The 25,055-nt window shown below is 29.0% G+C and overlaps 5 protein-coding genes across 10 annotated transcripts; 3 read left to right on the top strand and 2 right to left on the bottom strand.

Moving 5' to 3' along the window:
* Positions 1-284: 284 nt before the first annotated feature.
* Positions 285-1,391, bottom strand: LOC106660599 (radial spoke head protein 9 homolog). The gene is made up of 4 exons (XM_014383663.1): positions 1,165-1,391; positions 928-1,093; positions 569-857; positions 285-445 (listed from the first exon to the last, which is right to left on the bottom strand). Exons 1-4 carry the CDS (start codon positions 1,389-1,391, stop codon positions 285-287), a joined length of 843 nt encoding a protein of 280 aa, XP_014239149.1.
* A 209-nt stretch (positions 1,392-1,600) lies between these two features.
* Positions 1,601-8,831, bottom strand: LOC106650917 (E3 ubiquitin-protein ligase listerin). 2 transcript variants are annotated; one of them, XM_014369192.2, is made up of 24 exons: positions 8,672-8,831; positions 8,462-8,577; positions 8,170-8,367; positions 7,844-8,110; positions 7,641-7,756; positions 7,218-7,572; positions 6,949-7,136; positions 6,742-6,877; positions 5,975-6,670; positions 5,699-5,906; positions 5,261-5,630; positions 4,744-5,164; positions 4,551-4,666; positions 4,346-4,484; positions 4,092-4,273; positions 3,848-4,031; positions 3,596-3,767; positions 3,114-3,465; positions 2,900-3,046; positions 2,596-2,723; positions 2,322-2,533; positions 2,043-2,234; positions 1,803-1,970; positions 1,601-1,741 (listed from the first exon to the last, which is right to left on the bottom strand). In XM_014369192.2, the coding sequence occupies exons 2-24, from the start codon at positions 8,501-8,503 to the stop codon at positions 1,682-1,684; spliced, it is 5,049 nt and encodes a 1,682-aa protein (XP_014224678.1). In that variant the 5' UTR covers positions 8,504-8,577; positions 8,672-8,831; the 3' UTR covers positions 1,601-1,681. The 2 variants fall into 2 exon arrangements, with proteins under 2 accessions (XP_014224678.1, XP_023316339.1); XM_023460571.1 differs by having other exon boundaries at positions 8,462-8,831.
* Positions 8,832-8,933: 102 nt separating this feature from the next.
* LOC106655967 (28S ribosomal protein S31, mitochondrial) lies at positions 8,934-11,223 on the top strand. The gene is made up of 7 exons (XM_023460572.1): positions 8,934-9,140; positions 9,259-9,490; positions 9,581-9,701; positions 9,785-9,941; positions 10,011-10,163; positions 10,241-10,467; positions 10,853-11,223. Exons 1-7 carry the CDS (start codon positions 9,115-9,117, stop codon positions 11,134-11,136), a joined length of 1,200 nt encoding a protein of 399 aa, XP_023316340.1. The 5' UTR covers positions 8,934-9,114; the 3' UTR covers positions 11,137-11,223.
* A 215-nt stretch (positions 11,224-11,438) lies between these two features.
* LOC106659954 (mitochondrial import inner membrane translocase subunit Tim23) lies at positions 11,439-14,261 on the top strand. 2 transcript variants are annotated; one of them, XM_014382757.2, is made up of 5 exons: positions 11,439-11,611; positions 12,079-12,325; positions 12,643-12,812; positions 12,885-12,956; positions 13,852-14,261. In XM_014382757.2, the coding sequence occupies exons 1-5, from the start codon at positions 11,533-11,535 to the stop codon at positions 13,893-13,895; spliced, it is 612 nt and encodes a 203-aa protein (XP_014238243.1). In that variant the 5' UTR covers positions 11,439-11,532; the 3' UTR covers positions 13,896-14,261. The 2 variants fall into 2 exon arrangements, with proteins under 2 accessions (XP_014238243.1, XP_014238235.1); XM_014382749.2 differs by lacking the exon at positions 13,852-14,261 and having other exon boundaries at positions 12,885-13,226.
* A 2,676-nt stretch (positions 14,262-16,937) lies between these two features.
* LOC106659882 lies at positions 16,938-23,745 on the top strand. 4 transcript variants are annotated; one of them, XM_014382651.2, is made up of 5 exons: positions 16,938-17,172; positions 19,379-19,593; positions 20,066-20,529; positions 22,079-22,289; positions 22,370-23,745. In XM_014382651.2, the coding sequence occupies exons 3-5, from the start codon at positions 20,135-20,137 to the stop codon at positions 22,568-22,570; spliced, it is 807 nt and encodes a 268-aa protein (XP_014238137.1). In that variant the 5' UTR covers positions 16,938-17,172; positions 19,379-19,593; positions 20,066-20,134; the 3' UTR covers positions 22,571-23,745. The 4 variants fall into 4 exon arrangements, with proteins under 4 accessions (XP_014238137.1, XP_014238111.1, XP_014238127.1 ...); XM_014382625.2 differs by having other exon boundaries at positions 19,299-19,593; XM_014382641.2 differs by lacking the exon at positions 19,379-19,593.
* The last annotated feature ends 1,310 nt before the right edge of the window (positions 23,746-25,055 follow it).

The following is a 25,055-nucleotide window of genomic DNA, read 5'->3' as shown; positions in this document are numbered from 1 at the left end:
AATTGACAATCTTACAATTTGCAAACCTTACATAAGAATTAGGCATTCAAACCAATATATTTGTATGCAATGCATTTTATTAGCTCAATGTCATTATTTTTAAACTGAGATGCTTAGTTTCGATTGGTATGAGTAATCAAATGGTATCAGTAGATTTTAGAAATTAGAAATTTTTATTTACTCATAGTATCCGAAAAATGCTAGATTAGTGATTCCCTCCTTTTACTGAAGCATAGTGAAAAATCAAATCAATTATTTTCTTAAAACATAATTCACTACTTTCATTATAACATAAAAGGAACATCTAAATTTCTTTTTCCATTTCCAACATATAAATAACCATGGTGCGGGGTGTTGATTTTATGGAAAAATGTCATTCCAGGCCAACACAAGTTGTGAAGCAACGCCAAACGTCCAGCTTGAACAATTTGCAAGTTCCAACACTCTAGAAAAATTGAATATTTATGTAAAAGTAGTTTTAATAATCAGCTAGCACTGGCAATGATCAAAAACTATTGATCCGATATTGAACTACTATAATTTTATCGGACTTGAAAGAACCAGATACCTGGCGGAACACATTCATCAATGGTATCAAGAAAGTCGTAGGTACAATTAAAATTTGTTCTAGTGAGAAGATTAGCATTCCATTTGCTCTGCGGTGGTCTTGCTAGTGAGTAAGATTTAACTTTTTGCGCATCTTTCAAGTCCAAACCCTCAAAATTCATATTTTCGATTATTCTACCATCATCTAATTTAATCCAAGCTCCTCTGGGAATAATAGCAGCGTTTGTAGCAATTGAATAAATCGTTGCTGCAAGTCTGTCTTCTTCCTTGAGATACGTTTTGGTTGAATCCTTGGGACGCAAGAATTTTATTTTAATTGAACATTTACATTTTTTTTGAAATTCAAAATGTTTAAATTACTTTATTGAGGGGTTCCATCTCTTTATCCATAAAATAGGGTGGATTCGTATCGTAGACGTTTGTTACGACTGAAGGGTCTCCTTGAAAGTCGAAAATTGCCAAAGGTGCAAGTAAAATATGACTTCTAGTTATCATTGGCATTAGTAACCAATTTAAGCAATCGAAACTAAAAAAAACTCAAGTTTTTTCATGCTAGCGATAATTAACTAAATTTTTTAATTCATATATCGATTTTACCTGTAAAAATACTTTCTACTTTCAAGACATTCTTTTTTATACCCATAAGCGATGTGATAATCCTGTTGAATACCATAAATTTTCCCCCAGTAGAAACATTTTTGAAAATGATTTTCTTTTTGTAAAACTATTAAAGAATTTTGGAGTAACTTAGATTGCTCTATGCTAATGCAAAAACCTGCGTGACCAAATATATCTTGAGTTTCTGATAATTTCATGCAATCCATTGATTAGTAGTTTTTTTTGAAAAACGTCGGTAAATCGATTATTAAAATAGGTTAGTGACGCTTCAACTCTTTTAAACTTGACTGTGAAGTTCATAGCATTTAATTACAATAACAAATGACAATTTAGCGAATTGTGAAGAATTGATGAAAAATTTGAAAAGAATTGTACTTATTGATCATAAATAATATAATAAACTGTGGAGTAAGTTTAAAAATAACTTTAATTTATACAATAATATAATACAATAGTTGAATGAATTTAAAATTAATCAACAAGACTTTTCACAAGTTTAAAAAGTGTTTCTGCAGATAGGGCAAGTCGATTTCTGACTAGTACTAAACCACTTGTACTGAAAAAGAATAATTTTTTTGATGTACTCAATTTTTAAAATTGACTATTTGATTACTTACAAGGCATTGTTTATGGAACTTCTTTCGGCAAGTTGAACACGTAAGATGAGGAAGTTGATAAGTGTTAATTTGAAAAACACTGAAACATATACAACATTCCTCAACTCCTGAATATCTTTTATCAATGTTGGCTTTCCAAATCTTCAATCCCTCAAAGATCGAACCATTCTGCGTTATAAAAAAGCATTTGAATAAGTTGTAATTTTTTCATGTTAAGTTTCACTAGCTTTGATACGTCACCTGATGAGTTAAAAATATAGAAAGTTGCAAGTGACAATTTCTCCATTTTGTAGGTCCACTATATTGTCCAGGTTCAACATCAACTGTACCTAAAGGATAATTTGACGGTAGTTTGATTATGAGTTCCAATTTTGACTCATCGTCTATATTATATAAAGCCACAACCTCGCGAACTGATGGATGAACTTTTATCTGATAGAAGAAAAAATTTGATAGTTAAGTTTCTTGAAAAATCGACTAAAATGAATCATTAATAATAATAATTAAATAAAAGCTTACCTGCATATTGCTTAAATCAGAAAATCTCTCATCTCGAAATTCTTCATTGCACAAAATTGGCGAAACATAAGAAGTTGTTACTTTATCTACGACAGAACTGGTACGGCTGTCTACTGTGCTCCACCATTGCCTAACAATTACAGGTAAATATCGAAGACAATTTGTATAAAGCCAACAAACCCAGTGATCGAGCCTCCTTTCACTCCAATTTTCTATAAAATATAATTATTATATCTTGCTTAATTTCTACCTCTGTATTTTATAAAAATCATACCTTCAAAATCTAGAGATGGCATTTTAGTGAAAAGTTCTGTTATTCTGGCGCTTTTATTTTTATCATGCAGAATTTCTGATGGCATCAGACGAAATAAATTGCTCAATAAACTCGAGAAAAACCCGTCCCTGTAATAATTTGAAAACATTTTTAAATTGGTCTACAGTGGTGAGCATGAATACATATCAGCTTTGTAAAAAATTCAATTTAAATATCGATTTTAATCGATCAAATTAGTTTAAATCTTTACAACCCTGATACATATACAAAATTATAAATGCTTATGTAAAGATATACGGCATACCTCAACACGTCAGCATAATGATAACGTAAATCTGCATTTGCTTCAGCACACATGGTCAAAATGATACCCCAAGTAAACAAATAACCAACAGTATAAGTGTATGAGTCAGTGTGCGGTTGAATAACAAAACTCTGAGAATCACCAAGTCTGAAAATATTTTCTAAGTAAATAATTCTAATCCACATTCAAATCAAAATTATCGAAAAAAATTTACTTGAATTCCATAAGCATAGTATCAACAACAGCCTGTAATGAATTTAGAACATTTTTTAACTTGCATATGTTCAATGATGAGGTGTTAAAATCTTCTTCTTCGATCAGTTTTTTATCACATGCAACAAATGTTTTTGCAATGTTACTTAATGTTATGAAGGTACCCAATTGCAAGTTCATGATTGGCGACGAAATTAATTTTGTAGATAAATTCAAAATTTCATCTTGTGAGAAACGTTTTATTCTGGATGTCTTAAGTTCAAAAATATTCTCTCTCAAATTTTGCAATGTCTTTCCTAAATACTTCAATGGTAAAATGTTATCCATAACCGAGTCTTCCAAATTGTAAAGTTCTGAAAAATGTAATTTTCCACAAAATTTAATACTAAAATTTTTACTCAAAAAGATACAAAAGCCAATGTAAAATAGAAAATGTTCACATAGTTTAAGGATCCTTCAAATAAAAACTTGAGAATAATTTACCAGCAAATTCGATCCAATATTCAAAGAAAGATTCTTGTAATTCAGATGCAAATACGTTTTTCCATTCATCTAGAAGCTTTGGAGGTAAATTTACAGGATGCTTTTCTTGTTTATTCATTAATGCTTGAATAGCTGTATACAGTTTACTCACAGCAATGACAAAAGCTTTTACCTAATATTATGCAGTGATAATAACAAATTAATTCAGTTCAACAAATGTAATAAATAATTGTAAAAACTTGAACTTCTTACTTCGAAATTGTGCAAATTTTTTATAGTACTTCCCAAAGAATCACTCCATGTACTAAGGCATAATAGAATTTTATCCCACTGAATAGTATTGAGTTGTGTGGGTATTATAGTAACACAGTTAGTTAGAAAATTAATACATTCTAATGGAAGAATATACTTTTCCCATGCGTTTACAGTTATACTTCTGAAATATTTTCGAATTTGACTCATTTGTTTAGACATAAAAAAATAATTAAAAACATACCTATTTAACAGTAAAACGGACGGTTTATTCTGTAGCTTTGATAATGTATCAAAAGATTTATTCAATGAATCACAAACTTGCTTTGTTTCCATTTGATGATTCGCAATAAAAAATGTTTGAAAATCACTTTCATCGTAGCAAGACAATAAGTATTCATATAAAATTTCACAATCTTTTAGAACCTAAAAAATGATCAATAAAATTTTTAGTATTTTGTTTTGCTGTTTGGTTCAATTGAAATGTATATCAATTACCTGAGTACTTTGCAATAGTGTATTGACATCATTGAATTTTTCATTTTCAAATAACATTGAAAGATCATTTTTAGAATATAAATATTCATGATAGAACTTTAAAATATTTGGATAAAAACCTCCATACTTAATAATCAACCTGTAAAATCGATAAAAATATTGAGTAATTTGAATCTGTAAATATTTTTGGTAATGAGCCACTTACTGTTTAACAGCTACAAAAAATTCAATGTGAACATCTTCTGGAAGAGTATTTTTCAATTCTTCCAGTTCTTGGTAAAGTTTATTGAGCAATTGGTGAACAATATTTGCATTCATTGTCTAAAAATAAAATGTGTAACAATATTATGTATCATTTTTTATATGCTTTCTAAATGACAATAATTAGAAAGACTTACACAACTATAATGTTTGTTATGATTTTCTCCTAATGCAGCTATATAAGATAAATTAATTAACAAATCTGAAAGTTCTGGAATGTCTAAATTTTTAGCCAGTAAATTATTTAAAATTTTTATAATTATCACAGCCCACTTCAAACATTTATGAGTAGTATCTTCAAGCTGATTTTCATGTAGATCAATAATATACGAATTTTCCCATATTAGCCCTTTAATGAGCAAATTTGAAGAATGTAGGTTGCCTGATAATACTTCTCCATAGCATATTAGCTTAATGGCACACTGAATCCACATTTTTATTTCTAATTCTGTTAGAAAGGTCGTAATGAAATTTGTTGAATATTTTTCACCACATTTAATGATGATCTCAACAAAAATAGAGGATAATTCAACAATTGAATCTTTCAAAACTTCATCTCTAAAATAATATTAGTTGCATGAAAATTAGCTTTTTCAATGAAATAAATTTGACAATATAAATTCAATGCTAATAAGAGCATGCTAAAAAACTTACGAAAAGTCAATTATTTTCCAAATTGTACTGGATAAGTATTTAACATGTTCAATGAACTCATCTTGTGGTATTTTATTGCTTAATTCCAATAATCCTTCAGTCCAAGTTTTTTGTGCTATTTCCAAAACAGAAGACATTTCTTCTTCATCTGTTTTTTCTATTACTTCACGTATGTTTAAATGAAACAAAGTTTTTAACAGTTGAATCGAATATGGATTAATATCTCTGTGAGTCCATGATAAATATAATAAATCTGATAATAATTTTGTGGTTCTTGCAACTTCTTTTTCATGGTTTCTTGATACTTGTGTTAGAGTCAAGCATAATTTTGATACTATTTCCGAAATGACTTTACCACTGACTATCAAATCTAATAAAAAGTTAATTGAGAATTATAGTAATAAATAAATTTGCAATAGAATGATTTTTTTTAATTACCTCCATTAATTAATGGTTTGAATGCACACTTCAACAATTTTTCATCAGCCTCTGAGAATGACATTGAAGATGATATTGATGTAGATGCAGAAACTAAAGCACTTGCAATTCGGTCTTGTCTAAGCCAATTTTGGATATTGATATCTTCTCTATACTGTTCAGATATTGCACATTTTAAAATAGATTTCAACACTTTTTGATTATTTACCTGTGAGAAAAAATTAAATTATTTTCATTCAAAAAGAAAAAAATAAATTTTTTAATTGAAACACTTACTTCTGTGAATGATTTCAAGGTTTGTATTTTTTCTATATTATCCATGTAAGATATAATAATAAATATAAAATCAATTGTGGCATCAGTTTCATCATTTTCTAAGCTCATTAATGGTTTTAAATATTGATTGTAAAATTGCAACAAATTTTCATTTGTGTCATAAGATTTAGATAATGCAACAAATAATTTCTCATTTTCATGACCATGAATTATTTTAATAAGGTTTATAATTTTATGCTTTGAAGGATTTTCATTAATTCGCTTAAAATAATCCACACAAAGCTTCGTAACAAGCTGTTGTAAATCATTTGAAAATTCGACATCCTGATTGTGGCAAGTAATAGCTGGTGATTGTTGTATCTTTTCTGAAGTAGGTGCATTCATTGTATCAGAAAATTTAACCTTCATATTACGCCTGTTATGGCTGGGGGCAATTTTAAGATAATTCAATAGATCAGCTATGGATTCAATAATATCAGATACAGTTGTATTGTAATCAGTATCTGCGCTATCTACCAATTGATCAAAAATGTTCATCAACTCAGACCAAAATGTGTTCAATAGTTCATTATAAGCAGGATAATCAGAATTATGCCTATTCTTACTCCAATAACGTACCAAATGACTTAGTTCACAAAAAAAAGGTGAACGAAAAGGTGTACATTCATAAATACAATTTCTTATAACAGGTGTTAACTATAAAAAAAAATGTTAAAAAGTAAATTAAGGGTTATCTCAATAACAATAGTAACTATAATTTAAATCACCTGTTGTATCAAAAGGTTTTTGCAGGTCTTTGTGTCCATGCAGTTAACTAAAATTGCATATTTAAAACATTCTACAAATGATGTTACAACTGCAAAGGTTTCAGAACGGCTAAACTTAACACTTTTAACTGAAAATCTAAAATGAAAATAAAATTGTATCAATATCAATACACTTTTTAATTAAATGGGGTAAAAATAATTGCTTACCCAAGACGCATATTTTCAAAAAAATTTGTATACATATTTTCTTTATCAATTTCACATTTTGTAAAATGACTTAGGAATGGTAATAAACTTGGGTAAACAACACTTGCACATGTTGACCCTCCATTTTTTAAAACAGACCATAATTTTGGTAATACTAATTTTTCTATACTTATCACTTTATGCCAGTCCTAAATATTTATTAAAGAACATTCATATTAGTTTTAATATAAATTAATAAATATAATTCAAATGTGGGATTATTTACAGACCTCTATATTATTTATTGCTACTAAAAGAGTTTCCCAAACTGCAATTAATAAATTTGGATCTGACTCATCTAAGCTATTGATCACTGAAGTCAAAATTTTTTTTCTTTCTTCAATGACAATATGATTAGCGTGACAAATGAGAGAATTTAGTACATTAAAGAAGCCAGTTTTTATTGGAAGAGCATCATGTTTGGCTAATTTCCAAAATTTGTTATTAGAAATTAAATTTTTATGAAAATCTATGGTTTTTTCGACATTATCGTTTCCAACAGTTTTTAAATAAAAACTGTAAGCTTGTAAGCTAGAACATAATAATCGTTCGTACTTTGCCTCTTTTTCTTCGGGTGGTACAGATCTAATCAAATAATTTAAAAGTCATCAAATAAAATTAAATAAAAATATATTTTCAAAATCAATACTTACTTATTCGTGGAAAGTGATTCGGGACTTAAAATAATTAAATTGTCACTAATATAAGTGAGTATTTCGACTTGACAGTGAACTATAGCACTAACAAACTTTGGAGGTGGAAAAGTATTCTGTGAATGAAAAGTTTATAAGATAAATAGAAGATAAAAAAAATTAATAATAATAATAATAATAATAATAATTAAAATCTTGTTTACATTGAAACCATTAGTTGCAGCGGATGCAGCTGGTGGATAAGTATCATATTGTGCTACAAACCAAGGACCAGCTAACTGTTTCAGATATGTAGCTATGGTTCTACCAACTCGTTGCACTAGAGTGGTATGAGCCACTTGCACTGCTTCTCGTACTCTGTGGTCAATGTCAAGTGAGAGTTGAGAGTATATTCGGGGCCAAAAAGGTAACACATTCTCTACATCTGATAATTCTAAATCTTTGCATAATATTGCAAACTCTTGAATTGCCTACACATATTTTATAATTAGAATAATGATGATATTTAAATGAATATCTATTTTTTTACCTTATACTTAGTGGTAGAATCTTTTTTATTCATTTTCTTAAACACCACTTGAAAATTTGGTTCAATATTGCTCAAGTCAGGCTGATCGAGCGATAGACCTGGCATTAGAGGAACATATCCTCCATCTTTAGCAGCTGTGAAACCAATAAAACCTGGAGTAACACCCAAAAATTCTGCACTGCGACTACTACTCGATGGCTAAAAAAAACAATGCAAGAATGTAATAATAGAAAGAGTTAAATGAATATAAAATAAAAATATAACAAAGAAAATACAGCAATTAAGAACCTACTTGAGCATTATTTTTTGTGCGCTGACCTTTGTTTTTGCCCATTGTAAATTCAGATCAGTAAAAAACTTGCAATGAATTAATGTTAAACAATAAAAAAACTTTTGATTGACAAACCCCTGCAATAAAAACTGATAACTCAAAATGCTGTGTTCTTATGAACGTTCAGAACGTTTTCAAGAAATAAATAAAAATTACGAAAAAACAGTTAACCTCGATGTTAAGATGAATGTCAAATGGCAAAAAATAGTTTATTTCATATAATTTTGGTCAAATAGCAAACCCTCAACTACGCACGCTTTGCATGTAAACCTATAATATGAAAATATTACTGAAAGTTTACTATTGAGTCAGATACGCAATCGCCACATAATATCGAGGTATCGCTGTGTCTAAACATGCAGAGGATTTCATCGTGGCGTGTTAATGTGAGCCACGCACTGTAGCAGCGTAGCAGTGAACACTTTTGTAGAGAGAAGCTTTATTCCGGCACTCATTTATATTGTCTGCTGCAAAGTTTTAGACTTTGTGGCCCTGTCAATAACAAACTTTATCTTGTACATTTTAGAGATACAGGTTATATAAAATCTGATAATTTACTATTTCGATCTTATATTATACATCATCACATATTAATTCAAAATCATTTAAAAGAAATGCAAATGTTACGTTTAATCACGAGGTAAGTTAAAATTATAAATACATATATAATCATCATTTAAATTTATTTAACGTCTTATCCATTATTAATGATATTACTTATTTATTTATTCCGATCATAAATATTTTAAATCTTTCAGAAATGTTAATTGTTGTTTAAAACAATCAACTAAACAATTGCATAATTCATGCAAGGTATTGTCAAAGGATTCGGCGTCGTCATCTTCTGATTCTTCTGACTCTGATTCAGATAATGAAAAGAAAACAATTAGAAGACAATTTGAAAAAATAACAAAAGACAATGTTCAAAACAAAACTGACTCTTCAGATACTAGTAACCGATTGAATTCATTGCTTGAAAGTTTAGTTGATGTAAGTGTAAAGTTGATTTTCTAAAAAATAACTCGTTAATCTCTGAAAGAGCATCATTTACTAATTACTTAAAATTCCTTCAATTTTCAGATAGCTAAAAATAAAGATACTCCTATAAAAAAAATTGATGTTGCAATTCAACCAAAAGCTAATCGAATGAAAAAATTGAAAACTATTCATAAAAAAAATTCTGATTTTGAAAAACCATTGGGTAAATTATTATAAAATTTTGTATCATAAAAATATTTTTAACATTATTACTGGTATCTAATAATTTTTCAATGTATATTGCAGAAGAACAATTGAAAGGAGCTGCCAAAGAAGTAGCAAAAACTTTTAAAGGTGATTTCAGAAAAACAGAGCTAGAATTGCTCAGTAAGGTTTTGAATGTTAACGTTAAACCTGAAAATAATGATAACGAAGCTACTGAAAAAGAAAGTCCAAGCTTGAAGTGTGTGAATATAAATATATATATTATAAATTTATTCATTTCTTAAAAAATTAAAATATATATTTTCAGATCACTCTTACATACAATGAAAGTTGACCGTTACACTCCTGAGCAATCAAGATCAAATGTGCAAGCTAGTAAAAAAATTTTGTCGTACATGAAAGAACCCTCTGTAGCAGAATCCATACTATACGCAAAATCTCAAAGAAAACACAAAAACCAGTATGTGAAATAGTTTATGAAAAAAAAATTAGTCAAGTATTATAAAATACAATAACCAAATTATAAAAATGTTACAGTAAAAAAGAAAAAATGGTACCTGAACTCAAAGGTCATCATAATCCCTTAAACATTTTGATAAATATTCCTCAAAAAGAATGTAGTGTAAATCTATCTACGTGGGATAAAATGGAGAAAAGAGAAAATGAATTGGCAACAATGACATATCCACAAAATGTTTTTCAAGAACTTATACAATGGACTAATCAAGGAAAAATTTGGAATTTTCCAATTAATAATGAACAAGGTAAAATAATATATATAATGTATCACATAAATAATTTTATGCAATAGTATGACGAAAAATGTCTTTTTTCGCACATTTTTTAGTGCGCAAAAAGCGTTTTTGGACACTTGTGTGCGATAAAATGCCTCATTTTGGACACGGGTGTGCGGTAAAACGCCTCATTTAAATGAAAGTATTTTTCATCTCCTATCGCATAAAATTTTGTATGCAACACGTGCCCAGCTTTTTGCGCACAGTGTGCGGAAAAAACACCCACTCGTGCCGGCATAGCCAGCACTCGTGTCTTTTTCCGCACACTCGTGCCCAAAAACGCCTTTTGGGCACTTGTTACATAAATAACTATTAATAAATAATTGCATCATAAATTTATTAAAATTTTTTTCAGGCATGGAAGAAGAGGAAAAAGTACATTTTTCTGAGCATATTTTCTTAGAGCACCATTTGAAAGGTTGGTGTCCTAAAAGAGGGCCAATTAAACATTTCATGGAATTGGTATGTGTAGGACTTTCTAAAAATCATTATATGACTATTGAAGAAAAAAAAGGGCATATAAATTGGTACAAAGAATACTTTGAAGATAAAAGAGGTTTACTACAAGAACTTGGAGCTCTAGATGATAAATCTAGTGAAAATGTCACTTCTGATAAAAAGAAACAAATTGAGGCATAAATTAGTGTAAATATCAATGTTTTTACTGTTAAACTATGTAAAAAAGTTTTGTTAATGAATAAATAATAAACAAGTATTAATTTGTTATCATGAAGGTTTTTTTCTTGATAATTTATATTTATTTAATGTATTTTAAAAATGTCAGTTTGTTAAGATATAAAAATTAAAAATTAGCTTTGCTGAAGAATTTAATTATTTTCGACGTTAATGCGCTGTTTTCATTCATCATATTCAATTTTGCATGGTAGCGTTATTTTGGTGACTGTCGTCTTACTATACTACTGAGTAGTGAAGATTACTCAGGCACGTTGCAGACTACATTGCACGCATATATCGTTTCACAGAGTTGGTGTTTAAGATAAGCTATTGCACATTGCTCCAATTAATATTTTTAAAATGATAGATTTACGTGGTGACAGTGCAGACAGTGCACCAATACCAAATAGTCGTAAAAAAGAAAGTACACACAGTTTGGGTAAGGGTGATTTTTAACAATTAAAATCCGGGAAATTCAAAAGCAATTCTCTCTAAATACGATTAATATAACCTCGAAACCCCTAATGATCACGTTAATTTGCATGATTTTACTTTAACATGATTATTACTAGTTATGTAATTGTATTTTATGAACAATTTATTTTCAAAATTTATTTATTTTTTACATCAATTCGTTAAAAATAGTGTTACATTATGTAATTCTGTAACCATTAATATGCAACATTTTCGACATTCAATTCTAATACAAGAATCCTGATCTTTTGCTTTAGTTTTGTAATGTTTTCTATATCAATTCTAAATTTTTTTAATTCGCTTCCAACCTTAAATATTTTAAAATTGTTTTGCTCTGAAGACTTTATTATTATGCTAAAAATTTTTTAAGACTTTTATGCAAAATTTGTTTATCTATAAATGGTTCATTTAAATTTGTTGATATCATTCCAGCTACAAGCCCTGGCTTATCACAGCTCAATCCTTACTTCAATTATGACCCAGTATATTTTCCTCCAAGCCAACCAGAGTTTATATTCCCGGAAGGAGCTGTAAAACAACGTGGTCGATTTGAGTTAGCCTTCAGTCAGATTGGTGCAGCATGTATCATAGGTGCAGGTTTAGGTGGTGCTAATGGCTTTTACAAGGGATTAAAAGCAACTACACTTGCTGGTGAAGTAGGAAAATTGAGAAGAACTCAGTAAGAATCAATTTTTACCTATTATAAGAATGTTGAAGTTAGTCCAAAAATCATCATTTTAATCTTATTCTTATTGCTTTTAAAAACATTTTAAATAAAAAAATCATTATCGAGTTTTTAAAAAAATATTAAATTAAAAATTTGAAAAACGTAATTAAAAATTTGATTTTTGTGTTGTCAATATAATCTTCTAGAAAAAAAGTACTATAATTGTAACAATTTAAACATTTTTTTGTATATTTTTGTGAAATAATTATTTTATTAAAGGAATACTACAGAACATTTTTACAATCAATTCATATAAACTTAATTTTCAGAATGATCAATCATGTGATGAAAAATGGTTCGTCTTTAGCAAATACATTTGGCGTTGTAACCCTAATGTATAGTGGATTTGGTGTTATACTTTCTTGGGCAAGAGGAACAGACGACTCTATAAATACAGTGGCAGCTGCCACTGCCACAGGAATGCTTTTCAAATCGACAGGTATATTTAATGACTGAGATCATAATCTACATTTTATGTACAGATTATATTAACAATGTATTTTATCTTCAGCTGGTCTCAAAAGATGTGCAGTAGGGGGTGGAATAGGACTTGGCATTGCAGCTGCATATTGTTTATGGAATAGTAGGGATGCATTTTCTGAAATCACTCATCATCGCATGAATCCAGCGTAAAACTAGAAGTTTACCCGTCTTTTTTTTAGTTAAATTATCCTGTTACGATTGTTCTTACTCTATGTTGTTCCATATTCAAATACTGATTAACAACCTTTTGACTTTTTTTAAGAAAAATATCAAAATAAGAGTAGCCGTGTATATTGTGTTATCTTGATATCTTTTGATATTTGTAGTTTTGTTATTCTTTTTATACTTAATAAACTCATTTTAAAACCTATGGACTTTTTTCAATATGATGATTCAACTTGAATGAATACTCTGGAATATACTAACGAGTAGGAGCATCCGTAAACAATATTTTTAGGAATCAATTTGAATGAAACTGAATAAACACTTAATTATAAGCATGTGTTTATTGTGAAGTTTCGATGAAATTTTATGTTTATAATTATAACATATATTTAATGAGCTTAATTAAATATAATGACTACAAAAGACAAATATTAGTGGCATTAAACCAATTTCTCCATGATTCAATTGGTAGTTGTCTGTTTTTGGTAGAAAAATTAACTGACATCAATTAAATTAATAGATAATACTTCGAGTTTTATCTTAAATTTCAACACATTTTGTACACAAAAATTTTTTCCATATTGAAGAATTCCATAATGAAGAATACTTCATTTAAATACTTCTAACGTATGATTACAGTACTGCAAAGAATTTATTAAAAATAGTAACAAAGCTAATTTTGAACTTTTATTGTTAAAGTTTCATAATGTTCCTGAACCTCAATTCATAAATTAACATCACATTGAATGATTGAATAATTGAATTATTTGTGATAATACATTTGAATTTGCAATTTCCAATCTTAAGCGTTTTTAATCTTTAAATTGCAGATTTAACTGATAACTCGGCAACCTTCTCATCTCATAATTACTAGCGGCAATGAAACTTCCTTTTTTGTACATATATAACGAAAAAAGCCTATTTCGAGTCGAACGAGCAGTTCATCAAGCAAAGAAATACGACGTTGAGTATCCAGAATAGCTTATTGTTGAATGCATAGCGAATGACAAAAATGAATATAGTTTTAAAGTAATTCATATATAATTATAATTTCCAAAGAACTGTAACCAATGATGTCCAATGATTTTTGTGCTCTTGAACATTTGGTTTATCTATTTAATAAATAAATTTCTTAGTGCAAATGAAAATAACGTTATTAGACTCAGTGAAAAAGTTAAAAATCAAATGTATTGTATATTAATGAAGTCTAATGTGCAAAATAAATTTAAAATTGATTCAACAAACTTAATTTTATTTAAAAAAAATTTCTATCGAATTAATATGAATTTTTATGAACATGAAAATAAAAATGGTTTACAAATTTATTTAAAATTATATAAATATAGTTTGTGAAAATTATGATGTAAATATTTTTTAAAGAGATGCCGAAGTCGGTCCGAAAATCCAATTTTTAATTTTGTTTTTGTGTACTTTTATCTTAAAATTTTACAAAATGGCACGCAATATACAATTTGTACAAAAAAAATGTTTAATTATTGCAATTTAAGTAAATTAAAATCGAAAGAAACATAAATATTAAAGAGGATGCCGAAGCCGGGATGATAATATAAATTCATGCGCACTTATTTTTTAAGATTTAATAAGAAGTAAGACTTGTAAGAACTTAATATTGTCTATATATGGCTTGACAGTATTAAATAATAAAGTCATTATAGATCTTAATAATTCGCGGGAAACGAATTATCAAATATTCGAATTACTGAAAGTGATGAAAAAAAATACAAATTGTCGAAAGAAAACTTTTTATATTGATAAATTTTAAAATAATCTGTCACTTTGGACTGCTTGAAATAAGTGTTGGCTTAGTTTGAAGCGTTATCAACAGTAACCAAGATTATAAATACATGATCTTTAATTCCAGAGTCATTAAAAAATAACGCAATTCTTCGATATGTTTTGTAAGTACATTCAACACTAAAAATTATTCAAACATAATTCATTTGGGTTTTTTTTTCAACCTCTTCATTCTCGTTATTTTGTGCTGTAGTTACAATTTCCTCATCTTTGAACAGGTCCATAAAAATGACATTGTCTTAATCATGAACACAATCATTAAAAGTAAAAGCTGACAGCTTAAGCAATTGAGTAACAATTGAACAAAATATTGAAATTCTCGTATTTTTAAAAAGCAGAAAATTTTAATAAATTTTAAATTTGATATGTAAACAAATACAAGTATTCACTAATAAATTCCATTACTATTATTTAAATCTTGAGCCTAAAGTGTATATGAAGTGATTTATGCTGGATCCAATGTATTGATGATCTTAAAAAAAGTTCGAATTGTTAAGGAGACCGAAATCCATACAAAAAATTCGAATTATCGCCATTTTCTTAAGAGACCGAAAGTTTTTACGAATTGCCGTGAGAAACGAATTATCGAACTTCGACTATTTTCACAAAAAACTCTTGAGAAACAAGTTGAAAACCTAAAAGAAGTGGTTTTTTTTATATCTTCAGAGAATAGTTGCTCGAACATCGTCATCCTTTTTTTATTTTGTAATACGTTTACGACTGATTTTTAACAATTAAAATACCAAAAAGGGGCTCAATCGAAATACAAACTTCACAAGCAAGATAACTTTTCCTGAAATGTTAATGATATATTCTTTAAAGGGGGCATATGTCTCATAGGTGTAAGGACAAGGAGACCACATAAGATTCGGGTCACCAAATATCCTAAAAAATTTTTTCTGGTCTCCTGGTACCCAATAATGAAGCCCCCTATGCTTAGTTTGGTCCAATGGGCCTTAGGGCCCATTTTAAAAATAATTTTCTAATTCATTAAAAAGTCTTTGTGATTTTCGAACTCGTAACAGGTCGTCATAAACGAAAAATGGCAAAATGCACAAGTCTTATTATCAGTCAAAGAATACGTCTGAATTTTATCAGAATTTTTAAGACCTGCTACCACCCATTTTCAAAAATCTCTGAAATTCTTAAGAAAAACGTAACAAAGCGTAAAATTTGGGCATTTGAAAATAGGTGATAGCAGGTCTCAAAAATTCTGAAAAAATTCAAATGTATTCTTTGACTAATTCTAAGACTTGTGCATTGTGCAATTTTTCGTTTAAGATGTCCAATTACGAATTAGAAAATCACAAAGATTTTTTAGTAAATTAGAAAATGATTTTTAAAATGGGCCCTTAGGCCCATTGGATCAAACTAAGCATAGGGGTCTTCATTATTAGGTACCAGGAGACCAGAAAAAATTTTTCAGGACATTTGGTGACCGGCATCTCATGTGGTCTCCTTGTGAGTCCCCAACAAAATTTTGGAAAGATCCACGACCCGAAGGTGAGAAGGTCTCCTTGTTAGTAATTTGAGCGATAATATGTTAGGTATTTTTCATTTATTTATCTGGACCATCATCGAATCAGAGATAAGACCTAATTCTACATGCCTTTGTAAAAATACATATATACTATTTAAGATGAAGTTTATTTTGAAAGACACGATTTGTAAAACAATAAAAGACTAAAAATGGTCCAAAATCAAAAAAAGAGAAATTAATATGTAATGCTGATACGCCAATTTAGGTATTATACTCCTTGTACTCTTTTCTTGAAGTATTTTTTTCATTTTGGCTAGCTTTAATTGTGCTAAATTGTTTATCATTAAGTGTTTATCATTAAAAATAGATGAGGACATGGGATTCTATTTTGTTTTTTAATGTGTGAGATTCATGAAACAATTCTTCAAAATAGAAACAATTGAATAAAAATCAGGCTACTTTTGCTAAAGATGTCTGGGTAATACACAGACCTGTTTTACTGACTAGAGGAGGAGGGGAAGGGTTGGCATGAAGAGATAGTACAAATGTAGAGATAATCCAAAGAGTTTATCGTTCAACGTTATCGATATTCAGCAAGTCGGAAGTGTTCGCGCGACTTGACGCACAAATGTTTTATTCTCAGTCTTAGGCAGCAGGCTCGACTCTGATCGTTTCGTCTCTCGAATATAGTATTATTACCAGTGTACGATGTCTTCACGTTGACTTTAGATTGAATCAAGTTCGTTAAAAATTAATTTCAACGATCGCCCATATAGTGTAATACAGTAATGTGGTGATTTGCAAGTCGAGTTGCAGTGAAAATTTTCCCGTAAGCAAAGTTTTTTCGATGATACAGGTGAGCATTAATGTTATCACGTTTATCTGAAATTTCAGTGCTTTATGCATGAATATTATAGATAAAAAACCGTTATTTTCGTTTCTAATGAAATTAAAAATGAACGATTTAAAATTGAATATTCATTAAAAATATATTTTCATGTAAACGTGGCATGAAATTATCACTTGACGCTATAGACGAATTTAGTTGACAGGTTGTCTTAGCTTTGACGCGCATAAGTAGTTTTGCCATTTTTTAGTGTATTTATTTATATTCATACAAAGAAAATGAGTGCATCAAAGCAGAGTAAGATTTACACATAAAATAAACTCTCTTACGTTGAGACTATTTTTAAAATTATCGTACTTTAAGCTCGCTTACATTTGCATTAGAATAATTTGTCTTAATATTTGCAAATAACCTCAAGTATTTTTATTCTATAGCGGCTTTTTTAAATTAAAAAAAATTCAAAGTGTCAGAGTACATTAACTAAATTAAAAAAGGAATCAAAGAAAACATTAGCGCTTTAGAGGCTTGGCACGATTCATAACTCACACCAAGTCAATGACACGATAACACTCCCTATTGGTATCATATTCATCATTTTTTACGAAAGTTTATTTAAAATTGTTTTCTAGCCCTTATCCACAGAAGCGAATACATTTTTAATTTTTAAAAATATTATCACGAAATTTAAAAAAATCATAATTATGAAATCGATTAACTCTACGTAAAGTTTGTAAGATGTACGCGCATTTTTAAACTAGAATGTTATAACCACAGATGTTTATTGTTGCGTAAAGTTCTCTTACGATAATGATGATTAATGCGCGATAAAGAGTTGTTCTGTGTATACATTAAATAAGATAGCATCAGGCTTTCAAGTTTTACTAAGGTAAAGATAATGCCAACATTTTTATACAGTAAAACAAAATAAAATGATGGTTGCGACATTGACTAAGAAAAATTTCGTTTTTCTCGTACTCTAGAAATATTTATCTACTGAGAATATAGAAGAAAATTCTCAATCTACTGCTTTCTACTAATGTTGACTTTTCGCAAGTAAATGCAAACATTTGAACCTCATAGCGTAAACTGTGCCAACTCTATCTGTCTACCGAGAAATTTTGAGCCTAACGGCAAAAGATTTCGAACATAATTTATGTATAAATATTTCTTGAATTTAAATTTTAAACAAGAATTTGATAGTTAGTGTACTTGAAAAAAATATCGCGTAGCTCAAGCTTATCAATAATTTTGTCATTCGCTTTTATTTTTATTCATTAAATGGATTATTTTATATAGACATCTCATCAATGCAGCTCGGTTACTCATGATGGCTACATGCCAGTACATTTTTTAAATGCTCAAAAGGAGCTAAAAATTAAAAAAAAAATTGTATTGAATTTTTAGAAAGGATTTTTCTTTTTCTTTCCATTGTATATTTTATAACTCTGAATTTTTATACTTTGCATGTTAATTGCTTCCTCATAGAGGACGTTCTGTGATGGGTCTACAATAGACTTATTGTGAATTTTTCCTGAAAAGTTAGGGTTTGCACCGTAAAATCCAATGATATTTTACTATATTTACCGTGCCTGCATGATAAGAAAAGTTATACTTATAGAGTACATGATTTATTTTTTGTAAAAATGTTGACGTGTTGACGAAATTACAATTGGGGCATTCTCCTATTTTTTTAAAAAAGCGCGCTCGGCGATTTTTCAGAAAAAATATGGAAAAAATGTATGTAATGGAATAAAATATAATAAAGCTAAAACATGCCGTACATTTCGAGTGGAATATCGCACTTTAACCCCAAATAGTGTCATTTGAAATATTCAATTTTTTCGTATTATCTTTGTTTTTATCCGTCTAATGCTCACACGCTTATTATAAGTATTTTATTATGAGGACATTAAAAAAATACTGAAACATTTTCCAAATAGTACTGATAATTAAGAGCATTTCGGGGTTAGCTGTACTAGAGTATATTTCATTCCCATTAATACCCAAACGAATTGAAAAACATCACATTCAACGTATTTTTGGACGAAAAAACCATTGGTGATCCGAAACATAATCTTAAAGCTATAGCGAATCAAATTTGATTCTTCACCCGGTAACTCCCATTTTTATTGCAGATTTGAAAAGAGAGGAACATTTTACGTTTGAATGTACCTTTCACTATTTTTTCAAGATAATTTTGTGCTATTATCCCTAGTGCTGTACCTTCAAAGGATTGCTCTGAAAATGACAAGAAGTGAGGCGCATTTTTGAAAAACGTAAAACGCCAGAAAACGCAAAAGAAGAAAAATTTTAACACGCAAAGTATACGGAAAAAGCTTATAAAAAAGGCTGTATCTCTGTAAAAATAGTATATTTCTTAACGGGTGCAGCTATGGATGTTTAAAAAAAGAAGGATTATGGCACGAGAAGGTGAATGCTGTAACGAATTTTCCAATTCCAATTACATTACTTTATGATGAAATTCACTAATAAATACTCTGATAACGTATTGATTCGTCCCTAGAACAGAGGGAAAAATTTACGTAAGTTGAGATATCTAAATATCAATCTCAAAATTTACATTGAGGGTGGGAAATTAAGTGGGAAGTAAAACCAATTCATATTCGTACCTTTATAAAAATATATAAATATAAAATACTATCAAGTAATACATGTATTATCAAATAATGATAAAATAGTTTTCACGAATAATTGAAGTGTAAAAAAATGTTTTTCAATGTTTGCGACTTTTAGTTTTTAAAATAAACGTCTTTTGAGAAAAATGAATTTTCGATAATTCCAAATTATACAGTTAGCTTTTTCAACCACCATGCCTCTTGGAAAATAAAAAATACCCTACTACTTTTATAGTGAATAAAGACTCATATTTCTACAATTTTAGGTTTACTGATCATCGAACGAGATTTTCAAATGAGCTGGATAATTACGCAATCATAAAAAAGTATAAACCATGCAGTCGTTCGAGGCGAACGAGTTCATGCAAGAGTGTGACATGAAATCAACAAGTAAACAGGCAGAGAAGATACTGTACATACTCTACTCTTTCTGTGCTATAGCTTCGATTATTTCGATGGTATCGCTTATAGTGCCTTGGCAGCATTGGGCATTTACTCTCGCAGTTTCTAGTCCCAGTGTCGAGAACTGTGAGTGCATTCTGAATGGGGTGGCTACTTTTAACACATTCATGGGCGGAAACGTGCGCGCCTGCCATTTTGGGGCGTATGGGCTTTTACCTTGCATCGTCTTTAGCACAATCATGGCCAGCTATCATGGTTATCGTAGTTGTATATCCCGCACGCTGAGTCCTCCAAGAACAGTTACTCTTCAGAGAATTTACCGAGGCAGGTGAGTCAAAAAAATACTTTGCAATTGTTTTCATGAGAATGCAGGAAAAATCATAATCACATGTGATCGTGTTTAGATATTTATAGAAGTCGAGACATCGAACTTACTCTTTTTTTTTTATAATTACCCATGTGTTATAATAGGATAGACAAAAACTTATGATACTATACTTGGGAGACAGCCTTTGTTTATTTTGCATCTTGCGAAAGCATTTATACGTATCAAGGTGACTAGCAGTAGCGCTTTGAAATATTCATTATTAATCAATATTAATAAATCACGCCAAAATGTCACGTGATATTTTCGCTTCGGGAACTTTTTAAAAATGATTTATGAACCCATATTGACGTCAAATGCATAAAAATCTGATATTATACACGAACGAAGCTCATAGATTTTCAAGATCATTGATGCTCAAGAAACACGACTGGACTCGAATAAAAAATCTTATTGATGATCTTACGTCATATTTTATATCCTTTCTGTATTTAGAAAAGAGTCAAGTTTTATGGGTGAGCGCAAGATTAAGATCAAGAATCTTGATAAGGGCACAGGAATAATAATTAAGCGATAATAAGTATACCATGACCATTTATCTTATTATATAAGAGATCATAGAAATTATGCACTCAAAGAAGTAGAAATTTATTATACCTAAAAAAAATAAAATTTCTGAGAAATGTTCAAAAAATCTACATCTTCTATGATAACAAAAAATTTTTTTAATTTTTATTAGTAAAAATCAAGGAATGCCCCCTTTTCTGCTCCCCAATGAAAATATTAAGTAAGTTCTGATGCTAGTTTTTAACGTAAAAATTGAACGTAAGATTTCATGGAAGTTTTAGTCAAGAGCTAGCAAAAGAACTTATTTTCATATTTTCATTTGGAAAAATCTCTCCTTTTTATTGTTTATTCATTATTATTGTCTATTTTATAATTAATGAGTGTCAAATGGTCATGATATACTTATTATCGCTTAATTATTATTCCTGTGCCATTATCAAGATTCTTGATCTTAATCTTGCACTCACCCATAAAACTTGACTTTTTTCTAAATACAGAAAGGATATAAAATATGACGTAAAATCATCAATAGGATTTTTTATTCGAGTCAAATCATGTTTCTTGAGCCTCTATGATCTTGAAAATCTATGAGCATTGTACGTGTATAATATCAGATTTTTATGCATTTGACGTCAGTATTGGTTCATAAATCATTTTTAAAAAGTCCCGAAGCGAAAATATCACGTGACATAAAAAATTTTCAAAAGATATCTATTGACATTCTTAATTTTTTGTATTGAATTTGAATAAATTTCTAGTTTTATGTTTCTCCCTAGACCTAGAGTAGCAAGTTCATAATGTACTCATATCAGGTCCTCTTCTGTATACATCCAGAGAGTTCGTATATGCTTATATTTTCTATCTTTTTTCATTTTTCATAAAATAAATTTTCTGCGATGAATGATTTTATAGTAAAAAAATATTATTTTTTTAGTATTTAAATATTCAAATTACATAACATATAAACTTTACTTGATAATTCTAGCAAAACAAATCTAGATGATCAAATATTCAACGTTGCTCCAAAGCAACGATACCTTTTTGGTCATTGGATGTCAATGTCAATAGCCACATTATTTTTGTGTGTCTTGGCTTTTTGTCATACTGTAGTTATCACAGACGGTTATTTTAAAACTTGTAGTCAGTATAGAAACAACTTAGGTAAATTACTCCATTCAACAGGAGAAGAAATGAAGGTAGTGTATCGGTTTGTAACTAAATATTTATTGGATAATTTAATTACGCTAATTATCACTAATAAATTTTTACTTCTCAGGTTATTCGTAATAGACTATCATGCGGTGCTATATTCGATTATATGGATTACATTCAACCTGACGCAAACAATTGGCGAAGAGCCGAATCAATCAATACAGGATTGGCTTTGCAATTAAGCATTACAACATCTAGCATCAATTTTATTTTATTAATAATAATTTGTTCGATAAATTTTTACATGAAATGGAAAAAATTTTAACAAGAAAACAGTTTTTAACTGAGAAAAGTAGTTATTGTTATACGTTGGGAAAACTTTTATGAATTGCTGTCAAATTATATTCTAATTTTTTTAAAAACAAGAAATAAGTTGTTAAGATTGAAAATTAGAAATAATCTGTACAAAATTGTAAACATTTTTTAACTCTAGGAAATATACGCAAATTATAGATTTTATACAAGGGTAATAATTTTGATGTTAACGTATTGTGATTTACACTCGTGTAAACGTTACGTATGTATATGGGTTGAAATAATACTTTTTTAAATTTTCATTCGCATGTATGTCCCCGATCTGGACGCGCTTTTGGTATGCTATATTACATGATAAAATAATCCCAAAACCAAAATTTTAGACGCTCCTCTCTCTACAAACGCCATTTTTCTATCTATATCGATTATGAAGCTGCTTTTGACTCAAAAAATTTTAAAAAATTCATGAAGGTACATTGAAAAAAAAAATTTTTTTTGATTTTTTCATAGAGCCCTAGCCGAAAAACGCTATTTTTAACAAAATTAGGTCGTAGAAGCTGGAGATTCAAATAAAGGAAATTGAAAATTATTTGTGGAATTCCTTGTCAAATTTTAAAATTCTTTTATTCTTTGCATTTTTTCAATGAAGGCCTCCTATTTCAATCGTCTTAGAGCATCTCAAAGATTAGTAAGAAATTCTAAAGACATTTAAAAAATAATGTAAGTATGATGAAAAAATTTCTTGAGTTTGACCACAATTTCATGAAAATTGTGAAACATTGCATAAATGGTGCATGAAAATGCTTAAAATTGCATTCCGATTACTACCAAAAAATACACAGCACATCTGCGATCCTTAAAATTGTCATGTAAAGTAAAAAAATGGCCATTAAATTACAGTGGTAACAACATAGTTATTTGTGCAACAAGTGCCCAAACGAGGGCCAGCTATGGCATTCATGTCTTTTTTGTTTGCTCTTGTGTCTGGCATAACCAGCAGTTGTGCGCACTCTGCACGAAAAAACGATTTCATCCAATTAAGCGGGTAAAAATAAATTAAACTACTTGTTTTTGAAAAAATGTCCTAAAGGAACATTTTACTCACGCTGAGGGAAATGAAAATGTTGCTTTAGGCCGGGGGATTCACAAAAAATTGTATTTGCACTTATGTAGCGAAAAAAGAAAGTCTCAGAGCACGTAATTATCGGCCTCGGCTTCGCCTCGGATGATAAATTACAAGTGCTATCAGACTTTCCAGTTTTTTACTCCCGAGGTGCGAAATATACTATTTTCTGATTTCGACGTTTAAATTACAATTAAAAATTGTAATTTGGACTCTACTGTATATAAAGTTTGGCAAAAAAGTGAGTTTGATTTGTAGGTTTAGGTTCAAATAATTTCATAAAAAAATATTATTATTTCAGCATTTTAATTTTCTACGTTTTCGCACTTTGTAAATACAAAAGAAGAATACATATTAAAATACTATCGTCTTAACACCACGCAGAAAAGATTGTTCTGGCATTCCTTGTTTGTGTCAGTTCAAACTAGTCAATCTGAAAATACATTTTTCTTCCAACGTATGATATTGTTTAATGAAAAAGTATTTATGATTATATTCTTATAGAAAAGTATTGAAATTTTGAGGATTTAACTCGGAAATAGTGATATTTTATGAAATGAAATAATTTATGAATGCTTTAAATTTTAATATAAATGAAACAAATTTTTACAATTAGACATTTAACAAAATTCCTTATAAGGTGTGTTGCATATTAATACGAGCAAAACCATTGTATACAGCCTATACTACAAAATTGATTATTCTTCTTTCATACAATAGCTAGTTATAAAAATTAAAAGTAAAATATTTTTAAATCATTGTGAATAAAGATTTTTATTAATTTAATAATTATTCAACTTAATTATAAAAATTATAATTTTAATTATAAAGATCTAAAAAGGAGTTAAAATTTGGCTTTTTATTACAAGAATAATTTGATATTGAATGCTTCGTAGTTGCAATGTCCAAAACATAACAATAATTTCACACAGTTTTGAAACAAACTCAAATTTATATCTACCTAGTTATAAATTCTGATGTATAGAGTTATATTTACGAGAGACTGAAATTAACTTTGGTAACTTTTTTTAAATGAAGATTGATTAATAACTCATTTAGCATTATTAACAAATGATTTTGATATAAATTTGAAAATTCAGAAATAATTTTCATTAAAAATTAAAAAAAACATGTTTGTCGAAACTGAAAATATATGTACACTGTTTCCATGAAATTTTGGGGACTTGATTTATACTGCATATGAAGTGTGCTTAAAAACTAATGCAGCCTCAAATCGCCAAAGCCAACGAAAAAAATCTTCCGACTCAAAAAAAGATGAGATTGTGTTGATAAGAAACGACGGAATACAAAAATAAAATTGACATACATATAGTTATAAGATATGATTTACAAATGAATTTGACCATCCGTG

This window comes from Trichogramma pretiosum, unplaced genomic scaffold (assembly GCF_000599845.2).
Source record: "Trichogramma pretiosum strain Unisexual culture from Peru unplaced genomic scaffold, Tpre_2.0 scaffold62, whole genome shotgun sequence".
Taxonomy (NCBI): Eukaryota; Metazoa; Arthropoda; class Insecta; order Hymenoptera; family Trichogrammatidae; genus Trichogramma; species Trichogramma pretiosum.
The sequence above is the reverse complement of the archived record's forward strand: the minus strand, read 5'-3'. Positions and strand labels throughout refer to the sequence as shown.

Coding starts and splice junctions, on each gene's coding strand:
- LOC106660599 (XM_014383663.1), bottom strand. CDS start 1,391: ATGGATTGCATGAAATTATCAGAAACTCAAGATATATTTGGTCACGCA. Junction 1,094..1,164: donor AGTAGAAAGTATTTTTACAG/GTAAAATCGATA, acceptor AGTTTTTTTTAG/TTTCGATTGCTTAAATTGGT. Junction 446..568: donor TGATGAATGTGTTCCGCCAG/GTATCTGGTTCT, acceptor CAATTTTTCTAG/AGTGTTGGAACTTGCAAATT.
- LOC106650917 (XM_023460571.1), bottom strand. CDS start 8,503: ATGGGCAAAAACAAAGGTCAGCGCACAAAAAATAATGCTCAA. Junction 8,111..8,169: donor ATTCTACCACTAAGTATAAG/GTAAAAAAATAG, acceptor AAATATGTGTAG/GCAATTCAAGAGTTTGCAAT. Junction 1,742..1,802: donor AGTTCCATAAACAATGCCTT/GTAAGTAATCAA, acceptor ATTCTTTTTCAG/TACAAGTGGTTTAGTACTAG.
- LOC106655967 (XM_023460572.1), top strand. CDS start 9,115: ATGCAAATGTTACGTTTAATCACGAG. Junction 9,141..9,258: donor ATGTTACGTTTAATCACGAG/GTAAGTTAAAAT, acceptor TAAATCTTTCAG/AAATGTTAATTGTTGTTTAA. Junction 9,942..10,010: donor AAAGAAAGTCCAAGCTTGAA/GTGTGTGAATAT, acceptor ATATATTTTCAG/ATCACTCTTACATACAATGA.
- LOC106659954 (XM_014382749.2), top strand. CDS start 11,533: ATGATAGATTTACGTGGTGACAGTGCAGACAGTGCACCAATACCAAAT. Junction 11,612..12,078: donor AGAAAGTACACACAGTTTGG/GTAAGGGTGATT, acceptor ATATCATTCCAG/CTACAAGCCCTGGCTTATCA. Junction 12,326..12,642: donor GGAAAATTGAGAAGAACTCA/GTAAGAATCAAT, acceptor CTTAATTTTCAG/AATGATCAATCATGTGATGA.
- LOC106659882 (XM_014382641.2), top strand. CDS start 20,135: ATGCAGTCGTTCGAGGCGAACGAGTTCATGCAAGAGTGTGACATGAAA. Junction 20,530..22,078: donor CAGAGAATTTACCGAGGCAG/GTGAGTCAAAAA, acceptor TGATAATTCTAG/CAAAACAAATCTAGATGATC. Junction 22,290..22,369: donor CAACAGGAGAAGAAATGAAG/GTAGTGTATCGG, acceptor TTTACTTCTCAG/GTTATTCGTAATAGACTATC.